This window comes from Corythoichthys intestinalis, chromosome 4, assembly GCF_030265065.1.
Source record: "Corythoichthys intestinalis isolate RoL2023-P3 chromosome 4, ASM3026506v1, whole genome shotgun sequence".
Lineage (NCBI taxonomy): Eukaryota > Metazoa > Chordata > Actinopteri > Syngnathiformes > Syngnathidae > Corythoichthys > Corythoichthys intestinalis.
In genome coordinates this window covers 4,268,206-4,291,654 of record NC_080398.1, presented here as the reverse complement: position 1 = coordinate 4,291,654, position 23,449 = coordinate 4,268,206, and the positions used below count along the sequence as shown (strand labels likewise).

Here is a 23,449-nt window from a genome sequence, read left to right as displayed (position 1 = left end):
AATTTTCAATCAAAAAATAAACTAGTAGCTCGTCATTGTTGATGTCAATAATTACACCATGCTCACTCATGGTACTAACCCATAAAATCAGTTGGACCCAAGCGCCAGCAGAGGGCGCCAAACACCAAAAAACAATAACAAGCGGGCTTTACACTGTACTATCATTTTAATCTGTTTAAGCGGGGCATGTGCGTTATTTGCGTCAAATATTTTAACGTGATTAATTTAAAAAATTAATTACCGCCCGTTAACGCAATAATTTTGACAGCCCTAATAATAATGTGTGAGTAATTTCACACATAAGTCGCTCTAGACTCTAAGTGGCACCGCTAGACAAACTATGAAAAAAAAAAAAAGGAAAAAATACGCTAATTGCTCTAAATATAGTATTGTATTTTGTAAAGATGTCCCGATCGATCGGGATGCTGATCGATCGTGTCCGATCACGTCATTTTCAAAGTATCGGAATCGGCAAAAAATATCGGACATGCCTTTTTTAATATATGTGTATTTTTTAATTAAATCGTCTATTTGTATTTAACGTTAAAGATATAATATGTTACTCTCATCCAGTCTTTAATTTAGGCTTAAAGTAGGGCTATCAAATTTAACGCGTTAACAGCGGTAATTTTTTTTTTTTTAATTAAACACGTTAATATATTTTAAGCAATTAAAGCATGCGCTGCACAACGTACTCACGCATTGTCGCGTTCAAATTATAATGGCGCTGTTTTACCTATATAAAGAGCTAAACGCAGCGTAAAATGAGTAAAGTGAATTTTGGCAGTCTTTGGAGCATTTTTTTTTCATTGGCTAAAGCCTTACAATCCCTCTCTCAACAATTAGAAATATCGTGGCGAGCAATGTGGGGAAGCAAGGTAGTAGTTGATCTTTTTTTCTTAACACCCTATGTTAATTCCCAACGCAGAGAAGATATATCAATTGGTGCCACTATGCACAGTCATGGTTCCACTTCCCATCATGCATTTGGGCAGAACAGTTAAATGGCTACAGTATACTTTACTGAAAGCTCAACAAATACACTAGATAGCAATATTTAGTCACAATATCCAGAGTCACATTTATCCTTTAAGACTTACAAGTCCTTCTATCTGTGGATCCCTCTCACAGAAAGAATGTTAATAATGTAAATGCCATCTTGAGGATTTATTGTCATAATAAACAAATACAGTACTTATGGTGAAATTATAGTTGTTTTATTCATTTTTTTCTTAACGCATTGCCAAAATGTATATGATTGTGAAAAATTATCGGGAATGATTGGAATTGAATCGGGAGAAAAAAAAAAAAAAAAGCAATCGGATCGGGAAATATCGGAATCGGCAGATACTCAAACTAAAACGATCGGGATCGGATCGGGAGAAAAAAAACATGATCGGAACAACCCTAGTATTTTGTCATATATTTGTTGTTTTGTAATGTATTTTTTCATTAAAATAAGCATTTTAAATTCAGAACTCAAAATGAAAAATCAGTAAATATTTATCAAATGTATTTTCATAATTTTTTTAATTCAAAAAACTAGTCGCAATTTTAAGTGTATTTTATTTTTTGAATGAGAAAAACGACATATTTTCAGTTTTCCCACAGTCCTTAATGAAAGATTTTTAGCTAAACTTTATCCTACTTTATTGAGTTTTTAGCACAAATTAAAACAAACCGTTATAATAAAATATAATGTAGAAGTAGGGAAGAAAAAAAATCCATGAAAGTTTTGTCACCCAGCCCTAAAAAAAAACTTTAACTGCTAATTTCGACTTTGTCTTGCTTTTTACTTGCGTGAGCAGCACAAACTGGGCAAACTGCCACGGCAGCATGAAGCACAGCGTGGATACCCCCAGCGCGACCATCGCCATCCGGCTCGGGCTCCGGGTCCTGTTGGTGGGAGGCCAATAAACACAGAGAAAGTGCGACATCCTTGATGAACATTGTCTGTACCTCAAGATAAATGTGAGCAGCAGCATCTGGAGGACCAGGAATGGGTATGCGAAGCTCTCCCTTAGAGGAGGAGTCCACATGACACGAGTACTCTGAAGTACAAGGCCAAAGATTAGCCTTTTGTTAGCAACTTTAGCATCCAAAAATCACGCACTCACCTCGCCATGATTGAAGAAGAAACACACGGTAGTCATGATGCCACCGAGTCGGCTGCCGCTGAAGAACATTGCATCAAAGAATGCACGATTAATTATCAAACGACATATTTTCACTATCAACATCATTCTAATTGAACGGATTACCTGAGGTAGGTGCCATACAGGAAAAAAAGGGTCATCATCACACCATTCAGTAGGAAGACGCACGCCACGTAGAAATAAGCTGGGTCGCCCAAGCCTGACATGCATGGTAAAGAGCTAAATTGTCAGATTGAATATAAGCAAAGTACAAAAGACTGCTAGTGAAAGTTATATTATTTAAAGAAGTGATTCTTAACCTGGGCTCAATCGAACCCAGGTTAAGAATGAGTTCAGTGAGCAAAGCCGAGGAAGGGTTTGGTGTAGGTTAAGACGTGCAGCATCCTATTTTCAAACGCTGACTAAAGGCAATGTGCCATTTTTAACACTACCATGAAGTTGGCCCCCCTAAGATGAAAATTTATATAAAAGTTAGAAAATGCCATTTCTGGGGAAATTGCGATGGTATCTTTGCTTTGGCAGGTAAACTCCTTGGAGCCACTTCCTGTGAATGGCACTGGTGTGTATAAAGGCGTCCATGGCATTGAAATTGGCATGGATGCACATGGCCGTAATTGATTTAGATGTACATGGCAATGGCATAGGCGTCCGTGGCATGGACGAGCCATGGCGCCATGGTATTGACATTTACGGGTGACATTAGCATGGACGTTCATGGCACTGGCGTACACAGGCGCCCATGGCACTGGCGTACACAGGCGCCCATGGTAATGACTTTGGAATGGATGCACATGGCTGTAATTGAATTGGGTGCACACAGCAATGGCGTAGGCGCCCACGGCATGGACGTACATAGGTGCCCATGGCATTGGCGTACATGGCATTGACATTTACCGTTGATATTGCCATGGATGCACATGGCCGTAATTGAATTGGACGCACATACATAGCAATAGCACGGGCGTCCGTGGCACGGACTGACAAGGGCGTCAGTGGCATTGACATTTATGGGTGACATTGCCATGGACGCACATGGCTGTAATTGAATTGGACGCACATTGGAATCATGTGAGTGTAATGAAATAGCAATGGAAAGGTTTACAAGCTAAAATATTAGGGCTGTCAAAATTATCGCGTTAACGGGCGGTAATTAATTTTTTCAATTAATCGCTTTAAAATATTTGACGCAATTAACGCAGATGTCCCGCTCAAACATATTAAAATGACAGTACAGAGTCATGTGCACTTGTTACTTGTGTTTTTTGGAGTTTTGTCGCCATTTGCTGGCGCTTGGGTGCGACTGATTTTATGACCATGAGAATTGTGTAATTATTGACATCGACAATGGCGTCCTACTAATTTATTATTTGATTGAAAATTTTACAAATTTTATTAAAACGAAACATTAAGAGGGGTTCTAATATAAAATTTCTATAACTTGTACTAATATTTATCTTTTAAGAACTACAAGTCTTTCTATCCATGGATCTCTTTAACAGAATGTTAATGCCATCTTGTTGATTTATTGTTATAATAAACAAATACAGTACTTATGTACAGTATGTTGAATGTATATATCCGTCTTGTCTTATCTTTCCATTCCAACAATAATTTACAGAAAAATATTTTATAGATGGTTTGAATTGCGATGAATTACGATTAATTAATTTTGAAGCTGTGATTAACTCGATTAAAAATTTTAATCGTTTGACAGCCCTATAAAATATTAAAACTGGCATTGGGCATTTACAGGTTACTTACTGTTGATTTTGAGTCACTTCCAATTCATTTGGGGACATTCTTGAGTCACTTGTTTTTCAGTAACCCAAAATCAACAGTAGATGACGCGAAATACCCCAAAATGAACTCATTGGCTGCCACTGACAACCACAGTCGTCCAATCCGTTTGAAGTGGGAGGGATGGCAGCGAATGAACGAATGTTGGGTTCCAGTCCAGAGCTGGAAAAGGAGGTACGGATTCATGGTTCCATGAAGACCGGTTCCACATATATAAGGTGTCAAAATTACATTGTAGGATATCTACATACTGTATATCAAAGCTCATTCATTACACTGAACTGTAAATCGCAGGGTTCATAGTAGTTCCATGACGTCCAGAATTTTAGTTATCACTCCAAAAGTCATTAACTTGATGTATTTTAGGAGTATTTTACTTAATCTGTCACTGTTTGTTTTTCTCGCAACCCTATCCAAAGTCTTACAAAAACAAATAGAACTCACGCTTGCATCACATTTGTGTAAACTATCCCTAATCGCCAGTACCTTCACAACTGTCCACCGGCGTCAGACCTTCTCCTCTATTGATGGACCAGCACATTTTTGTGGGAACGCCAAAGTAGCCCATGACACCCGTGTAAACCCGGTACCAGCTGGCTAGAACCACCTGGGAAGTACCAATGCACACGAACACATGAGTCAGCGCTAATGGAGTAAGTATAGAGTTATTGTTAGCTACATACCTCAGGGTAGAGGTTGAAGCGCTTTAACGTGTTTATGACCAAAGGGTACTCGGTCAATCTGTCATTCATGATCATGTGAAGTCCCTGCAGGAAGGTGGGCGCTTCAATGATGGTCTTGTAGTACGAGTAGTACAAGCCCTGCAAACAAGTAAGTACACAAAATGAATGAAAAAGGCTTGAAACCCAAATAGAGAAGTGGTGATGAAACCACACATTTTGCAATTTATGACATGTTGGTAGTGCAGCATCTGAAATGTAAAATCTAGAGTAGTTTGTTCCACCATTTCTGTGCGGAAAGCCATTTCTTTCTCCAGGTTGGACAAGTGCGAGAAGTGTCGGTCATTCTCAAAGAGCTGCGTGAGATGAAACCTGAAAGTGGAGAGTAACAAAAACTGACGTTAACCAGGAAAGGTCAGATCAGGTGATCTACGCCAAAAATTAGTATTTATAGGGGGCTAATCACTGATTACGGTGCTACGAAAAAGTATCTGAACATTTTGGAATTTCTCACATTTCTGTATAAAATCACCATCAATTGTGATCTGATCTTTGTCAAAATCACACAGATGGAAAAACAGTGTCTGCTTTAACTAAAACCACCCAAACATTTATAGGTCTTCATTTTTTAATGAGCACAGTATGCAACAATGACACAAGGTGGGAAAATAGGTAAGTGAACCATCACATTTAATATTTTGGGCTCCCCCGCTTCCTGTAGCTGCAGATCAGTCTGGCACTTAGATCAGGACTAATGTTGGCCCATTCTTCTCTACAAAACTGCTGTAGTTCAGTCAGATTCCCAGGGTGTCCGTCTGGCATGAATCACTGTCTTTAGGTCATGCCACAGCATCTCAATGGGGTTCAAGTCTGGACTTTGACTTGGCAACTCCAGAACGTGTATTTTGTTCTTCTGAAATCATTCTGAAGTTGATTTACTTCTGTGTTTTGGATCATTGTCTTGTTGCAGCATCCATCCATCCTTTTTTTTTTTTTTTTTTTTTTTTTTTTTAAAGCTTCAACTGTGACAGACGGCCTCAAGTTTTCCTGCAAAACATCCTGATTAACTTTTGAATTCATTCTTCCATTAATGATTGCAAGTTGTCCAGGCCCTGAGTTAGCAAAACAGCCCCAAACTGTTTGGTAAAAATTGGTTTCAATTGCTCTTTAAGTCTTCTTAAGCAGAGGGTTCACTTACTTATTTTACCCTCCTTTTCGTCATTGTTTGCGAGCTATCCTCATTACAATATGCACAACCTATAAATGTTTGAGTGGTTTTAGTTAAAGCATACTTTTTTCATCTTTTGGACTTTAACAAAGATCAGCTCACATTTGATGGTGATTTTATGCAGAAATGTGAGAAATTCCAAAAGGTTCAAATACTTTTTCATACCACTGTATTTTCGCAATGAATTGACTAGAGGTGCAACAATCAATCGATTAATCGACAACTAATCGATTAACAAATTAATCGACAACTATTTTGATAGCCAATTAATCGTTTAGGACCTTCTTTACCTCAAACCTGTCTCAATTATTGAAATTCTAACTCATACATTACTTCTCAGTTTAGGACCTTCTTTACCTTAAACTTGTCTCAATTATTGAAATTCTAACATATACATAACTTCTCAGTTGTAAATATTATTAGGACTTATTCATTACATTTTTGTTTAGTCAAAGTAGCAAATGGGAAAAAAAAATCTGAAAAAAAAGAAGCTTTTAATTTGGAAAAAAAAATCAAATTTTTGCCAATTTTCACACATCTTACTTTTAATATGCTTTTATTTTAATTAGAAAAACAGATAAAATGTTATCGGATTTTTTTTTTTTAATTATTACATGAAGAAATTACCTTGTAAAAAAATATATAATCCTAAAAATAATAAGATTAGTAAATCTATTTTCAATTAAATTACATTTCTAATAAATATTGATAAATTAAACAATATTTATTTTAATTTTTTAAAATTAATTAACAACTAAAGCAAAAATGGATATAATGGTCTCAGAATTTTTTTATGATCATATGAAGGAACTAACAGGTAAAAAAAATTCTAAAAATAATAAGATTAGTAAATCCATTTCAAAAACAATATTTTTTAAAATAATTAATTAACTAACAACTAAAGCAAAAATAGATCAAATATTCACAGAAAAAAACTTTTTAATTGATTACATGAAGAAACAGGTAAAAAAATAAAATAAAATACGATTAGTAAATCTATTTTCAATTCAATTAATTTTCTAATAAATATGGATATAAATTTAAACTTTTTTTTAGAACTAATTAATTAACAACCAAAACAAAAATGGATAAAATATTCTCAGAAAGAAACTCTTTAAATGATTACCTGAAGAAACTACATAATTTTTTCAAAAAATTTAAACGATATTTTACGTCAAAACACTGATTTTTCTTGTTATTAGACAAGTGAAATAGGCTGCAGAACGTGATTTTGACGTCATGTCCTAATTTCAATGACACAATTTTAAGTTACGGGATATTCATAGCAACTCACCAGTGAAGATATCCGCTCAGAGCAGCTGTGAACACACAAACGTACAATTTAAATATTCCGTCAAACCAGGAGTTAACAAGCAAATGAACAAATTCGAGTTGAAAATGCATTAGCATCGTGTTGGCTAAGAGTCGGCAGCTAACGCTCAATCACACACAGGTGAGCTAACGTTAGCCCGGATGTTGATGAGCGGCGAAGATAACACAAGTTAGTTCCGCCGCGCATTTAGCTCATTTTTGGGCGTCGAAAGAGCTTACCGAGAAAAAGCGTGAGTCCGAGCCCGGCCGCTCCGGAGTGAGTTAGCCCCAGCTTTTGCCGAATGCCCGATAGCCCGTTCGCGGCTTTGGCATCCCTTCCAGCGGCGGAGGAGGAGGAAGAGGCGGCTCGCCTGGCGTTGCTTTTGCCGCTGGAAGAAGCGAGCGTGGAGGTCTTGTCGTTTTTTCCCGCCTGCTTTCGGTTTTTGGCCGCCATGGAGAGCCGCGAGACGAGGGGGGAAAGCGAGACAAGAAGCCGGAGGTGAGAGCGAGCTGAGCGGCCACAGAGAGGCTGTGCGTGCCGTCCTCCTCCTCTGGAGCTCTGGTTGTGAAGTAGCTTTCACTTACTACACTGGTGGGCGGATCACTCCAAATATACACAATAGCACACTATCGTTGGTATCCATATTTATCTACATGTTGAAACACACGTTTTGCACAGTTTTACTAAATTCTAGGGATTTTTACTCAAAAAAAAAAAAAAAATCAGGTTTGCGATTTTCAACATATAAATAAGTAACTAAACCTGACAGTAGTGCCCATTTTCCAACTGGAAAATACTAACTAAACCATTTTTTAAATGTATTAAATTATATATGAGATAATTAGGGCTGCAGCTTAATCTATACATTGGTTTGAATAATTAAGACATTTGATTATGAACATTTAAAGCAACACTAGGTAAGTTTTCAGTTTTGGTTGATTTTAGCGACACTGGTGGACAAAAGCAGTAGTGTTTTGCCTTAAAGTGCCTCTGACACCATAAAAAAACATCTTAAATACTGTTATGATGTGAATTAAAATCATATTTGACGTGGCGTGGCGTGCCGGCTGGGGGGCTGCGGCGGCGGCCCGGGTGGACGGACGGGGTTGGGGACGGGCGTGGGATTGGTGGTGCTTCCCCTCTTGCCATCCCTGAAGGCCGGTAGATGGGCGCGCGAGTGGCCCGGGGGACCAACCTGGATTCCGGGGGGGGGGCGAGGGCTCCTTTGCTGGGCAGCGGGAGGAGGTATCGGCTGCGCTGCCTCCCCCCCGGCCCCGGCGTCCCTCCCTGGGCTGGCTGGATGGGTGCGGTGGCCATGTGTCGGCGCCCGCGTGGCGTCTTCGCTCGTCTGCGTGGCTGTTGCGTGCCCGTTGGGACTCGCGTGCAGCTGGATGTTACTGGGCGCTCTCGGGCGGGGGTTCCCGGTGCCGGGATTGGCGATGGGGCGGCGTAGGGTTGGTCGCCAACGGGCTTACACTCACAAGGGATTCACGTGATTTTTTTTTTTTTTTATTACTGGGTTCTAGATCACAGAGATGATTTGTGTACACTCTACCCCTTTCTATCACTTAGCTTATAGACTCCCCCACCTCCTTCCCCCTCTTTCCCTGGTCAACAGTTGACACGGTGTCAACCGGAAATACATTTAGCTGATGATAGCACCAACAAATTAGTAGTTAGTGTAGTTAGGCGTTCAATGTATTTCTTGTTGTTGTTTGTGTTTCTTTTCTTTCTTCTCTTGTGTATCTTTTCTTCTGTTCCCCCATAACCCCGTCCTGTTCGCTGCTTTGTCATAATAAACGAGGTATGTTGAATGATCACAACGGGAGTATGTCAGACTCTCAATGTGAAACATTAAAACTGTTCAGACGATCCGGGCACTTAGACTTCCATTCTCCGTGTCAAACAGCTGAACAGGACAGGTTTAAAAAAATATATAATAATAAATAAAAATAAAATCATATTTTGAGACAATTCGACTATATACAACAATTTGGCAAAGTGCAGATGACAAGAAATGAGTATTTTAATCTGCCGTTTAGCCCCGCCTGTCATTATAGCTCTCTAGCGCCTCCATCTGGGTGATGACGTCGGCAGCGTAACGATTTCAGCTGATTTAGAATTCAGCCCAATGGAAGAGGAAGGCTCAGATTGAGGAAAATGCGAGAGTAGCAAAATGACATCATTGTTTTGATCTGTCTACTCCAATATTTTTACAGGATATTCTTTTTGTCTAAGTATTTTCCCCCCATTGCTAAATAAATTGAATGTTCATGATAAGTAACAGTCTTGTGCTAAATGGGATATGAAATATTAAAAATGCATTTATTCAGTACAACTAATGGGCTCAATTCTAAATTACTGCATAATGGTTAAAAACTGCCGACTTCTTAAACCTCCCGATCGGTACTTTATCCCACCGGAGTTAGTCTGGTCTTTGTAATTTCCCTGCCCGGCTTCGGAGACGGAGGACAGAGCGTAAACAAAACAGGAGGCGTGACAGCTAGGCGACATGCTAACCCGAATTGAGCGGCAGCTTAAATGCTATAAAATGCTAACTTTTTTTTTATTTTTAACAATGCTCTTAACAAATAGTCTAAACACATATTTCCACAAAAAAACTGCCAAATGTACCTCTAAACTAAATTACGAATCCAGAAACAATCATATTAGCTCAAACAAAAACTTACAACCTTATGTTGGGCTTAACAAGGAGCAGTTGGATCCAGCCATGTTCGGTGAGTTATGTCATATTCACTGTTGTCACTAGAGGGCCACCCCAATCAATAAAACTAAATACAAACACTTTCAAAACAAACCATTACAACACCACATTAATAAACCAATCCTCGAATAGAAAAATTTGATTCGAAGCTTTTTTCTAATCGAGTAATCGTGGCAACACTAGATATAATGAACTCATTTGCCATTGACAGCGATACATGTCCAATTCATTTGAGGTGTGAGGGTGAAAAATTAACAGCACTACAAAGAGTAATAGGGTCTAATATTCCATACAGTTGCTCTTTAATTCTTATTCCATGACTGCATTATTAAATATTTTCAATGACATTGACAGTAATAATATAATATAACATAATATTATATGTTAATGTTATAAAATATAAGCATTACACTTGCAGCAGTATCACACTCACCTCACGAGGAACTTTCATTTGTTACCTTACTCAATACGCTTATTTAATTTTTGGGTGAAAAGCTGCCCTCACGTGTAGATTTTGCGCAATTACAATAACCCGGTCTCGTTACCATGGTGACGCCACGCGTCCAGGAAGCTCCACTTCCTCCGGAGCCGGGATTGAATTCCTTGGGGACCGAATCAAAAGTCTGGCGGCACAGTCAGCCCCCCCTCCTGCTAAGTCTTACATTTCCTCGTGTCAAAAAGCACAGTAAAAGTATGGATTCAACTCCAATACTTGAGTAACATCAAATACAGAAAAGTAGAGACTAATATTTTTGTTGTTACATGTCATACAAAGTAGTTTTTCTCCAATTGTGGGGTGTACATGAAACAAAATTTCCAGAAAAATAAAGTGCTGTCAGTATTGACAAAAACATTGGATTAAAATAGATGAATCACAATCAACAATAGATATTCCATTCATTAAAAGTCGATCAATAAGGGATTATCAAAGGCAGACGCCGATTTTTAAAAAATCAGCCAATTGCTGATGTTTATAACCAATTTTGTCAGTTGATATTTGAGGCGGATATACTTTTTTCATGCACGTTGATTATGAAAGGCAAGTAAAAAACTCATTATGTATATGTACTTATTCAATGTTAATTTTTCTCCTTCTTGAAACACTGGCCACTAGGTGGTGCAAAATCTTAATGAACAAACATCAGCCAAACAGTGAGCATACTGTAAATTATCCTATTATATCGGCAAACCATCAGTCGATACCGTCTGATCTTGAAAAAAAAAAAAACATACATATAGCAGCCCGATATATTGACTGGACAATATAGCCACCGAGCTTTATCAGGAAGATTATCACCCAAACTGTAAACATAACAATTCCTCTATTAAATCGAAAATATATTGGCCGAACTTGAAAAAAGTCCGCATATCGACCCAATATATCTGCTGACCGATTAATCAGTCTACCTTTATTATTTTTATTTTCAAGCATTAACTAGCCAAGTTCCATAGTAATTACATTGTAATAACACAGTAATAACCTTTTAACAGTTGTATTCACTCATTAAATATTTATACGCAACCATTTGTTTGCAACCTCCCAAAATTTCTTTCGTAACAGGAGGCAATATTTTCCCGTTGAGGCCTGTTTTAACCTGAAAATTTGTATGTAGACACATTCGTAAGTAGAGGAACCACTGTACTTTAACTGAGACTTTATATCTTAATTAACAAACATCATCAACCAGTGAACATGCTATCCTATTATATCGGCTATGTGTCAGTTGACATCGTCCAATATATCGGCCAGCCAATATAAAGAGTGAGATTATTACCAAATTTGAAAAAAAAAAAAACAGTCCATTTATTGGCCCGATATATCTGCTAGCCGATACATCAGTCGACCTTTAGTATTGTAATTTTTAAGCATTAACTACCGAAGTTCATTAGTAATTACATTGTAATAATACAGTAATAAACTTGTAACAAATGTGATCACTCTATAAACATAACTATTTGTTGGCAACCTTATTTCAAAACTGATTTGTGTTTTTTTGAGTGGCGGGGCTTAAACCACTGCTTTATTGATAAACCTTCAATATGGCTATAAATTTGGGATAGGTTTTTTTTCAAAGTATGTGATGGGGACATCCCTCCTACATTATACTTACACTGGGATGTTAAATTTTAATCAATATACATCAGCAACACAACAGTGAGCATAAGTTATCCTATTATATCGGCTATGTATCAGATGATATTGTCCAATCTTGGGGGGGGGTGCATCGGCCCGATGTATCGGCCGGGGAAAAAAAAACATCGCCCCAGGCAATATATCAGTCTACCTTTACAAGAAAGATTATCACCTAAACAGTAAATATAACATTTATCCTATTATACAGACCATATACTGGTCGATCTTGAGAAACGTCCATATGTCAGTCCGATATATCTGCTTGCCGATATATCAATCGACCTGTAGTATTTTGATTTTTAAGCATTAATTTGCCAATTTCCTTAGTAGTTACATTGTTATAACACAGTAATAACCTTGTAACAAATGTGTTTAGTCATTCACAAAATATTTCAACTCAATTATTTGTTTGCAACCTAATTTGAGGAGAATATACTCTTTTTTTAAAAAAAATCATGTTAATTATGATAGGCAAGTGAAACACATTATGTTTAAATGTACATAGTCTTAAGTTATTTTTCTCCCGGTACTGTAACAATGACTGGCCACTAGGTGGTGCAAAATCGTAATTAATTAACATCACCCAAACAGTAAACATAAGTTATCCTATTATATCGATTGGCCAACATTTCGGTCGACCTGAAAAGAAACACAATCACCCAGCGAACATAACAATTGTCCTATTATATCGACTGAGCTTGAAAAAACAACAACATATCGAAGCAATATAATCGCTAGACCTTTTGTATTTTAATTTTTAAACATCAACTAGCCAAGTTCCTTAGTAATTACATTGTACTTACATAGTAATAACATTGTAACTAATGTGATTCATTTAAATATTTGGTTTTAGAGTTTAATATTTGTTTGTAAGCTAATTTCATGCCGCACAATTGATTTGCGATGCTTTTGGGATGATACCATTGCTGTACTCATTAATATTGTGGTTCAAAATACAAGATGGGGACATCACTACTGCATTAAATGTCTTGAAATTTGATATATGAATAGTTGTTACTGTTTATGAATGTCTCCCATTGAGTTCCCCCTTATGCTGGGAAAGATGACGACGCATTCATTCACACTCGGCGACTGAACAGCAGAGGGAGCTGCCGTAAACAACACGGAGGACACGGCAAAACATGTTTTCCTCCACATCAGTGTGGGTATTTATAGTCTAATAATGAACATGTGTCCTCCAACACCACGTTGCCCTCACACACACGTCCCATGACACACTCTCAACAAGGTCGGAATCACAACAAAACATTCCCGGAAGTCAAGAAAAACACAAGTTTTGGAAAAACAAAGTGTGTTTATTAAGACAACCCCAAAACAAAAAAAGCCCTGAATATTCAGGAACATTATCAAGATGCTTCGTTACGAAGCAGTTGTGCATTTTTCTTTACACGGAGCACAAATATAAAAAAACGAAAAGAAAAACCAGCAGAACCCTTGGTGGGAATTCCGGAAAAGGTGAAAAGCACCACAAAAGTGTCGTCACGTGACCGTCAACTTTTTTACGAGCAAACAAACAACCAAGTGATAGTAAGCCCTGTGGGAATTGGCTTTACTTTCCCATGTCCACCCAACCCCCCACAATCCTGCATTTTTGCCCACTGGGATCCCCTTTCAGTGGATACCTAGAGACTTCCATCCACAACAGACTTTTTTGTAGCAATTTCAGGCAGCCTAGATTTATTACCCCTGGACAATTTAACAATCTTCAGTTAACATTTGTGGAATGTGGACAGAATAGCCTAGCAAGAATGTGGGGAACAATTGGGATTTAAACGAGTTTTATAGAAAAACTGCTTTAGAAAAAAAAAACGAGATAGACTGTGTTTTAGTTGAGGTTTGAAGTGTGAAAGTAGCTGCTCCGAGGAAAGTTAGGGGAGATAGAAAAAAAGTCAAGAACGGTACATACTTGCTTCCTGTCTCCTCTAACCGAGTGTAAACAAAATGGCCACACACACAACACAACATTACACAGTCACCCTCCTTCACGATGAACTTCGTGGAAATGGAAGGTGAATGAGGCTAAGAGTTTTAACTCCTGCCAATAATCGAGACGACAGATTAATGTAAAAAAATGGAGGAAAACAAAAAAACGTGTTTACACGTGTGTACGTGGGGACTGAATGAGTCGTCTTGAAAATGGCGTCCATTTTACCCTCAAAATTACCGACGTAAAAAGCCGTGTATGTGAAATTTCATTCAAATGAGAGGTATGCCGTAATGTTGAAGGGGAAATGAGCTAATTCCGGTTTAGTCCGAGTCATTTGGGTCACCCCTGCACCTCCGTCGAGGAGATTTTCAAACATAAACAACACGGTTCATTAGCCGGGCGGCTAACTGGAAAGCTAACCGCTGACGCAACCGAACCAGGGGTTCGGTTAAATCGGGACCGGGGGAATGAGGGTTAATCAGGGGGTAATGTTGTTGAGTTTCGTTTGGTGAACCTTGTCAGGCGGGAGGGGGGAAGCGTCTTTAAAGCCCCGTCAGCATGGCACGTTGTCCGCCGTCTTAGGGAAGTCACCACAGTCCGCTCCGGAGAATTGCAGCCGCCTCACGGCCTCTTTAATCAGGTTACCCGATAGGATGAGCTCTTGTAGCAGGCGATGCGGGTCGTCCTCATCGGTGTGAAGCCGTTTTTTGTTCCACGGTTTAATTTGGTCCCATTCCTGGTCTCTCGAGCCGGGGATGTGGTAAGGGCTCGCCCGGCTGCTTCCGCGGTTCCGCAGCCGCATGCAGCAGCCTTGCCGCTTGGGAAGCGACGCCCCGTTGGCATTGGTGTTGGCGGTGGTCGTGCTTGCCGGGCCTCCGAGCAATGCCGCCGGGGTGACCACGCTCCCCACGCCGGCGGTGAGTCCGTGCAGGCAGGCGGTCTTCTTCGCATGGCCGCCGCTATTGTTGTGGAGCTGCAGCGCCTCGCCGATTTTCGTCACCAAGGCGTCCACTTCTTTGGAGTCGACGGTGACGGACTGCTCCAGGAAAATGTAGTTTTCCTTTCGACAGGGCATGGTGTACGCCCGCTGCTTTTGTTGTTGTGGTGGATGAATGAGAGAGGAACCGCTCCTCACGCCGCTCCTCGGTCCTCGCTCTCGCCACGCCGCCGACCTACCAACAAGATCGTTGATTTGTAAACAATGGATGACGTGTGGAATGGAACGTACCAAATCTCCCGCCGAGGGGTGCTTGGAAAATGTTTGGAAGAAAAAACACCATGCTTCGTCTAAAATTCGGCGCGACGTTTTATTAAACTCGATGTAACAATTAATCCTAATTTAAAAACAATTTTATGCAGTTAATCTTATCATTTTGACCGTTTTTTTCTAGGTAGTCAATCACTGGTGTCCCCCTCTCTTTTCTTCCGCCTTTAGCCTCTTCTCCCCAAATGGACGTTACATAACTTCCAACCGCCTGTCAAGTGAAACCAAACAAAGCACGTTTTTGGGGTAAAACACGGAAGAGAAGCAAGCAATTATTCTTTAATGTTTGCCCTACAGACAGGAACGTGTCTTTAACTCGTTCCCTGCCATTGACGACGCTGGACGTCCAATTCATTACAATAATCACAACTGGTGCATTACAAGTGTGGCCTACATGACCCAAAATGTGATGTCCACATATGTGAACGTCAATTTTTAATTAGAGTTAAATCATTAGGGCCCAATCACCGAGTGGTGCGAAAGCCCTATTGTTTTGCAATGGATTATTATTTCACAGCAAATGAAAATGGCCAATTTGGAGGCCCTAACATTCTCGAAAACTCACCAAAATTTGCACATATATGCGGCTTGGCTGAAATTTTGAAAATTTTGCAACCTTAGAAAAAAACGAAACAAAATGGCTCAATGGCAGCCCCTTGATTTTTTTTTTCAATAAGGCCTCTCCTATTAGGTTCTTTCAACATAGAGCGATGAAATATGGGGAGTTGATACCTTGTGCAAAACTGCTCCAAAAAGTCTCTGCACCCGTATTCTAAACCCAACAGGAAATCCAGTATTTTAAATTGAATGTGAAATTTATATCGAGTTGCATGGTGCCCATCTGAGTCAATGGCACCTAGGGAGTTAGTTGGATCCTGCTCAAAATTAGTAAGACTGTTCATGAGACATATGCTATCTTAAGTTATCAAAATGGTTTTCATTTACATGCCTGACCTGGGCGGGGTGCCAAAGTCGTCCATTTTTTTGGCAACACGCCAAATTCAGTGAATGACTACTAACTCCCTGATACAAGGTTCAGTCTTTTTCATATTTGGCATGTTTGAGAGGTATCCCAGCCTGAACACGACTGCATTGAAATATACCCATACCCAAAAATACCCATCAGGGCTGGCGCCCCCTGCTAGCATCAGGAAATGGCCTTTTTTATGAGACCGGCTCCTCCTCCTAGGGGTAAAAAACAAACCTCAAACCTGCATCAAGGGAACCTTAAGACATGTGTTCAGGTGCCTGATGAAAAATATTGAGGTTTAGTTGAAGCAGAATGGTCCAAACAGGAAAGTGAAAATGACCATCATCATTTGTCTCACCACAAATTTTGAACAGTCATAACTTGGCAGATATACAACATATCTGCACCAAACATCCCATGCTTGGTGAGAGTCGTACCCTGAAAGGGCCTGTAGGGCTCATTTGCGTCAACCCTACAGCGCCTACTAGTGGCAACAGAAAGTCACTCATTTGACCTTTAAATGTCCACTTCTTTTCTTGGTCATTATAGTTTCAAGACCTTTAGTAATACTACATTTTAAGACGCATGTCCACATTTCTCTGTCTGTTCCGTGATGACTCTTTGTTCGCCATTAAAAGTAAGTAGATTTCTTTAGAGACTTAGCCAGCTTATAGAGCCACGAAATTTGGCACTAGAGCTGCAGCTATCGATTATTTTAGTAGTCGATTAATCGATGAACCAGTTAGTTCGAATAATCGAGTAATCGGATAAGGAAAAATGAATAATGAAAAATTAAAATGCCTAAACTGAGCCTCAAATGGTATAAAAAAATAAATAAATGAGGGTCTACATACAAAAAAAGAACATTTGGGTAACTTACAAAGCAAAAGTCCGCTAGCTTAAATGCTATAAAATGCTAACATTTTTTTCCCAATGCTTTTAACAAATGGCTCTGACTCATATTCCCACAAAAAACGACTGAATATACATATAAACTAAATTACGAATGCATTAAAAAAAAAAATAGCCCAAACAAATGAACATTCATTCATTAATTGGACCTTTAGCGCCGTTTAGCCCCATCAATGGCAGCCAATGACTTAAAAATAAATTAGAATTTAGGGTAAAAATTCTCAAATTTAAAAGATACTTATTTTATGTATACGGCCACTAAACTATTTTCAATGAAACAAACTGCAACATTTTCTGTTGCAAGGTATAGAAAATCACTCCTGTTTTGTTCAATTTTGTGACATTTTTGCCCCACAAGCAAGAAAATATTAGCATTAGAGTGCAGCTTTGAACCAAAACAAACTAAATGGTCTGTAAAATGTTATGTTTTGCATTGTGTTGTGTCATCGTTTGGAACAAAAAAGTCAAAATTCACACCAGTGCAATCTAAAAATGGTGCAAAAATCTCGAATAAGAAACATCAGATGTGTGCCAATCTGCTTTGAACCTTTAAAAATAGCCCACATCAACTATTTGTGTGTGTATGATTGTAGTGTGTTGTCAGTGTGGCACCCAGCATGTATTCAGACAATAGGAGTGTGTTGCTATGGGGAGTACATGATGTTCTGTTATGCTTTCTCAGAACCATCACGGATAAACCTGATGCTCCAGTCAATGAGAGGCCTCGTCACCATATAAGGAGCTACTATAGCAGCCGGCACGTGGCGTGGCCGACCAATCGGAGGGCCCTCCGACCTAGACTTCCTGTGTGGCAAGTAAGAAAATGGCGGGGGTTGGGAAGTGGGTGTGAATGCGGAGTTGGGAGTGGTATAAAAAAAAAAGTTGCAGATGTGTGTGAGTGCCAGCAAATGTCAAACTCGAAGCGGGTTGATCACGTTTTTGGTAAACACTTCACCGCAAAACAACTGAGGAAGTTAATGACGAATTTACTCTTACTGGAAGTGTTTACGCAATTTTTTTTTTTTTTTAATGAGACAAAATGCAACAAAGAACAAGACTGACTCTAGTTTCTTTTAGACGGGTGAATTAGAAATAGACTTGAAAAGTGATTTGAAAGTGAAAAATTTACTGTAGACGATTGTGTGTTATTCACTAACAGAACTGTGAATCGGCAACATAAGTGGTATTCGAGAAAATTGTATTTTCTGGGGAAATACTGTAGTTTGGTAGCTTTTCTGTGTTAGTTGGTAAACTTGTAGTACAAGTACATGCAAGTACAGTGGGGAGAACAAGTATTTACATGCAAGTAAACATACTTGAAGTAAAAGTACGCGCAAGTCCACGTACTTGTAGTACAAGTACACTTACTTTTCGTACAAGTACATGCAAGCATACATACTTGTAGTACAAGTACACATAAATAAACATACTTTTAGCAAAAGTACACGCAAGTACACGTACTTTTACTACAAGTACACGCACTCGTAGTACAAGTACACATACTTGTAGTGCAAGTACACATGCTTGTAATACAAGTATGCGCAAGTACAAGTACTTGTCACACAAGTACGCGCAAGTACAAGTACTTGTCGTACAAGTGCGCGCAAGTACAAGTGCTTGTCGTACAAGTGCGCGCAAGTACAAGTGCTTGTCGTACAAGTGCGCGCAAGTACAAGTGCTTGTCGTACAAGTGCGCGCAAGTACAAGTGCTTGTCGTACAGGTGCGCGCAAGTACAAGTGCTTGTCGTACAGGTGCGCGCAAGTACAAGTGCTTGTCGTACAGGTACGCGCAAGTACAAGTGCTTGTCGTACAGGTACGCGCAAGTACAAGTGCTTGTCGTACAAGTACGCGCAAGTACAAGTGCTTGTCGTACAAGTACGCGCAAGTACAAGTGCTTGTACGAACAAGTACGCGCAAGTACAAGTACTTGTACGAACAAGTACGCGCAAGTACAAGTACTTGTACGAACAAGTACGCGCAAGTACAAGTACTTGTACGAACAAGTACGCGCAAGTACAAGTACTTGTACGAACAAGTACGCGCAAGTACAAGTACTTGTCGAACAAGTACGCGCAAGTACAAGTACTTGTACGAACAAGTACGCGCAAGTACAAGTACTTGTACGAACAAGTACGCGCAAGTACAAGTACTTGTACGAACAAGTACGCGCAAGTACAAGTACTTGTACGAACAAGTACGCGCCAGTACACGTACTTGTCGTACAAGTACGCGCCAGTACACGTACTTGTCGTACAAGTACGCTAAAGTTCACGTACTTGTCGTACAACTACGCGCAAGTACACGTACTTGTCGTACAACTACGCGCAAGTACACGTACAGTACTTGTCGTACAACTACGCACAAGTACACGTACTTGTCGTACAACTACGCGCAAGTACACGTACATGTCGTACAACTACGCGCAAGTACACGTACAGTACTTGTCGTACACATACACGTACTTGTCGTACACGTACGCGCAAGTACACGTACTTGTCGTACAAGTACGCTTTAGTACAAGTACACACACGTACTTGTACCTCTAGTACCATTACAAGAAAGTACACATACCTTTAGCACAATTACACATACTCTTATTACAAGTACTTGCAAGTACATGTACTTGTTGTGCAGTACGTCTTGTAGCATCAAACACAAGTATGCATACTTATAGTACAAATACAAGAAAGTACACGTACTCTTATTACAAGTACACGTATTACAAAAACACAAGTACATGTATTTTAAGTAGAAGTACACACACTTGCAATACAAGTACACACAAGTACCATGATAAGAAAATCTGCATATTTTAGTACCAGTATTTGCAAGTACACATACTCTTATAACAAGTACAGGCAAGTACACATTCTTGTATTACAAGTGCAAAAAGTACATATACCTGCAAATATACATAATCGTATTACAAGTGCACACAAGTACATGTATTTGTATTACAAGTACACACAAGTAGGGCTGCAGCTATCGATTATTTTAGTCGTCGATTAATCGATGAACTAGTTAGTTCGAATAATCGAGTAATCGGATAAGGAACATAAAAAATTAAAATACTTGAGCTGAGCCTCAAACGGTATAAAAAATAAATAAATGAAGATCTAAGTACAACAAAAGAACAATTGGCTAACTTACATAGCAAACCACCACTAGCTTAAATGCTATAAAATGCTAACTTTTTTTTTCTTACAATGCGCTTAATGAATGGTTCAAACACATATTCCCACAAAAAACGATTAAATATACTTCTAAACTAAATTACGAATGCATAAAAAAACATTAGCTCAGCCTCAAACAAAACATTAGCTTATCTTGGTCTTAACAGGGAGCAGCTGGATTCAGCCATGTGAAATGAGTTATTGAATTACTCGAGCTAATCGATTAATCGTTGCAGCACTACACGCAAGTACATGTACCTCTAGTACCATTACTATATGTACATGTATATATTACCATACTCTGGTACAAGTACTTGTAGTACCAGTAAACGCACGTACATATACTTGTAGTAAAAGTACATGTACTTATACTTCCAGTACACGCAAGTATACACATACTCTTAATACAAGTACATACAAGTAAACATAGTCATATTACAACTACTTGCAAGTACATGTACTTGTATTACTTGCAATACCAGTACACACAAACACAAGTACACATATTTGTAGTTCATGTCCGTGAAACTGATTTTTTCAGGCGCCTATAGAAATGAAATATACAAAATTGAAAGGACATGAACAGACTTTTACGGGCACAAAAAAGATAATAAAATATTTTTAAAACAAATCATTTTCAAAGGCCACAAACAGGCATTCACACCCACTCAAAAAACAAAACCCCCCAAAACCCAAAATCAATATACACACTCACTGTTTGGGCATAAACTGTGCCCAAACAACACGCCACAATTTACTAGAACATAAATGAAAAGTATTTCTTTGTTAACATCCTCATGTGAACCACATTGAAGTCAAGTGACACAATAACACAAAGCGAATGGCACATCCAGCAACTATTTGGATCACGATGTCAAATATTATTAGAATTCCGCATGACAGAAGTAAAAATATCAAACCCTGTTGATAATAAGTGCAACAACACGTGATGTCATTGCTGAGAAATCTCCTCAAAGTCATCAACATGTTTTTTTTTCACTATCTCCATTTGTCGCGCGGCCTCCCCCAGCGGCGTCGTAAATGCCGCAGCATCTCCTGTTTCAACACTTGTAGTATTTTAATGCCCCTCGAGTATTAATAAATGAGTTCGAGTAGGACTATTCGGGTTATGGTCGATGTCCTTCAGGTCTGTTTTGGAAGTTTTGACCTTTTATGGCTCTCTTGGTATTGCTGCCACTCCAACAAAAAAAGTCCAGTATCATGTTTTTACATGATAGTTTTCACGTTTTTACATAATTGTTAAAAACGTGAAAACTATCATGTAAAAATGCTTTAATTATCATATAGAAACGTGATAACTATCATGTAAAAAAAAACGGATACTTTCATGTAAAAACGCGATTATTATCATGTAAAAAGTATGATGTATTGTTGCTATGTTTCAAGTGGTAAATGTTCATGTTTTTACACAAGGGGTTTTCACGTTTTTACATGAAAATGATCATGTTTTTTTTTTTTTTTACATGTTTTTACATGATAATTATCACATTTTAAAAAATAAAGTTCATGTTTTTACATGATAATTATCATGTTTTTTACATGACAGTATGTTTTTACATGATATCACGTTTTTACATGATATCACATTTTTACACAATAGTATCACGTTTTTACATGAAAGTTATCACGTTTTTACTTGATAGTTTTCATGTTTTTACATGATAGGTATTACGTTTGCCCATGATAATTATATCACACTTCCGCCTGATTGTATGTTTTTACATGATAATCATCACGCTTTTGCTTGACAATTACCACATTTTTACATGATAAACGTGAAAGCTATCATGTAAATACGCATAACAGTATCACAATTTTACATGGAAATGATCACGTGTTTACATAATTTTCTCATTTTTACATTATGGTTAGCATGTTTTTACATGATAGTATCACATTTTTTACATGATAATTTTCAGATTTTTGCATGATCATTATCGCATTTTTATATATCATGTTTTTACATAATAGTATCACGTTTTTACATTAAAATTATCATGTTTTTACATAATTTTCTCATTTTTACATGATAATTTTCACATACAGTATTTACATGATATGTAAGCCTGATAGCATGTTTTACATGATAATTATCACACTTTTACATGACAGTAGTATGTTTTTAAATGATAATTATCACATTTTTACATGATAATGTTCACGTTTTTACATGTGATCACATTTTTACATGATACTTATATTGTTTTTACATATCACATTTTTACGTAATATCACGTTTTTACATGAAAAGGATTACATTTTTACATAATTTTCTCATTTTTACATGATGGTAGCACATTTTTACATATCTTATTTTTACATGATAATTTTCGCATTTTTACATGATATCAGATTTTTACATGATAGTTATCACGTTTTTACATGATAGCAGTATGTTTATACATGATAAATATCACATTTTTACATGATAAATATCACATTTTTACATGATTGATTGCTCCATACATTCTGCATATCAATCTAGGAAAGATCCAATCGACACCTGTTTCATGTGAGGAACATTAAAAAAAATATACCCCTGCTGATTGGACGACGGCTGTTCTTGTCACACTGGCGAAAAAACATTATTTCCCATCATAAAAAAGCTTTTAGTGACCTTCTTTGCACTTCTTTTGAAGGTTTGTACTAGGGCTTACTGAAAGCAAAATTCTCGACTGTAAGCCAAATATTGGAAGTTACACATGCGGAAAATTAATTTATTTATTGTATTTATTTATTTATTTAAAAACAAAACATTATTTTCCAATGAATGCTATTTTCCTTGGCGTTGGTTCTACTGTACAACCCTAGAGGCTTGAGAAATTAAGTTTGAAGTTTCCGACACTGAAACCCAATGAGAGGGTGTGTTCCCGGAGGCTTGAGCGTTTTTGTGGCAAACTCTGAACGCGACTTAAAGTAGAGATGCTGGCATCGTCATAGAATTCTGACATAACAGAGTAAATCTAATGCGTTACTACCTACCTCTGGAGTAGACTACCTAAAAAAATGAGGAGAGTAAGAATAAAGAGAATAAGAAAAATTAGCCCTGGAAGCAGAACTGAACAGGCCCTTGCAGTGTTGGGTTTGTAATATGGGTGCAAGAGCCTTTTTGGAGCAGTTTTGCACAA

The 23,449-nt window shown here is 38.3% G+C and overlaps 2 protein-coding genes across 2 annotated transcripts in view; both read right to left on the bottom strand.

Annotated features, from left to right (window-relative positions):
- dpy19l1l (dpy-19-like 1, like (H. sapiens)) overlaps window positions 1-7,741 on the bottom strand; it is a 30,636-nt gene extending 22,895 nt beyond the window's left edge. The window contains exons 1-9 of the mRNA XM_057833590.1: window positions 7,413-7,741; window positions 7,156-7,180; window positions 4,918-5,005; window positions 4,637-4,774; window positions 4,440-4,560; window positions 2,262-2,355; window positions 2,118-2,175; window positions 1,960-2,051; window positions 1,797-1,896 (exon numbers count right to left, since the gene is read on the bottom strand). Of these exons, the coding sequence (XP_057689573.1) occupies window positions 1,797-1,896; window positions 1,960-2,051; window positions 2,118-2,175; window positions 2,262-2,355; window positions 4,440-4,560; window positions 4,637-4,774; window positions 4,918-5,005; window positions 7,156-7,180; window positions 7,413-7,626 (930 nt within the window). The 5' untranslated portion in view covers window positions 7,627-7,741. The remainder of the gene's footprint in view (window positions 1-1,796; window positions 1,897-1,959; window positions 2,052-2,117; window positions 2,176-2,261; window positions 2,356-4,439; window positions 4,561-4,636; window positions 4,775-4,917; window positions 5,006-7,155; window positions 7,181-7,412) is intronic.
- Window positions 7,742-13,317: 5,576 nt separating this feature from the next.
- gbp (glycogen synthase kinase binding protein) lies at window positions 13,318-15,147 on the bottom strand. Its single transcript, XM_057833591.1, has one exon. The coding sequence runs from the start codon at window positions 15,053-15,055 to the stop codon at window positions 14,534-14,536; it is 522 nt and encodes a 173-aa protein (XP_057689574.1). The 5' UTR covers window positions 15,056-15,147; the 3' UTR covers window positions 13,318-14,533.
- Between the last annotated feature and the right edge of the window lie 8,302 nt (window positions 15,148-23,449).

Bases quoted from the DNA above. Each gene is read 5' to 3' on its own strand.
- gbp (XM_057833591.1), bottom strand. From the start codon at position 15,055: ATGCCCTGTCGAAAGGAAAACTACATTTTCCTGGAGCAGTCCGTCACC.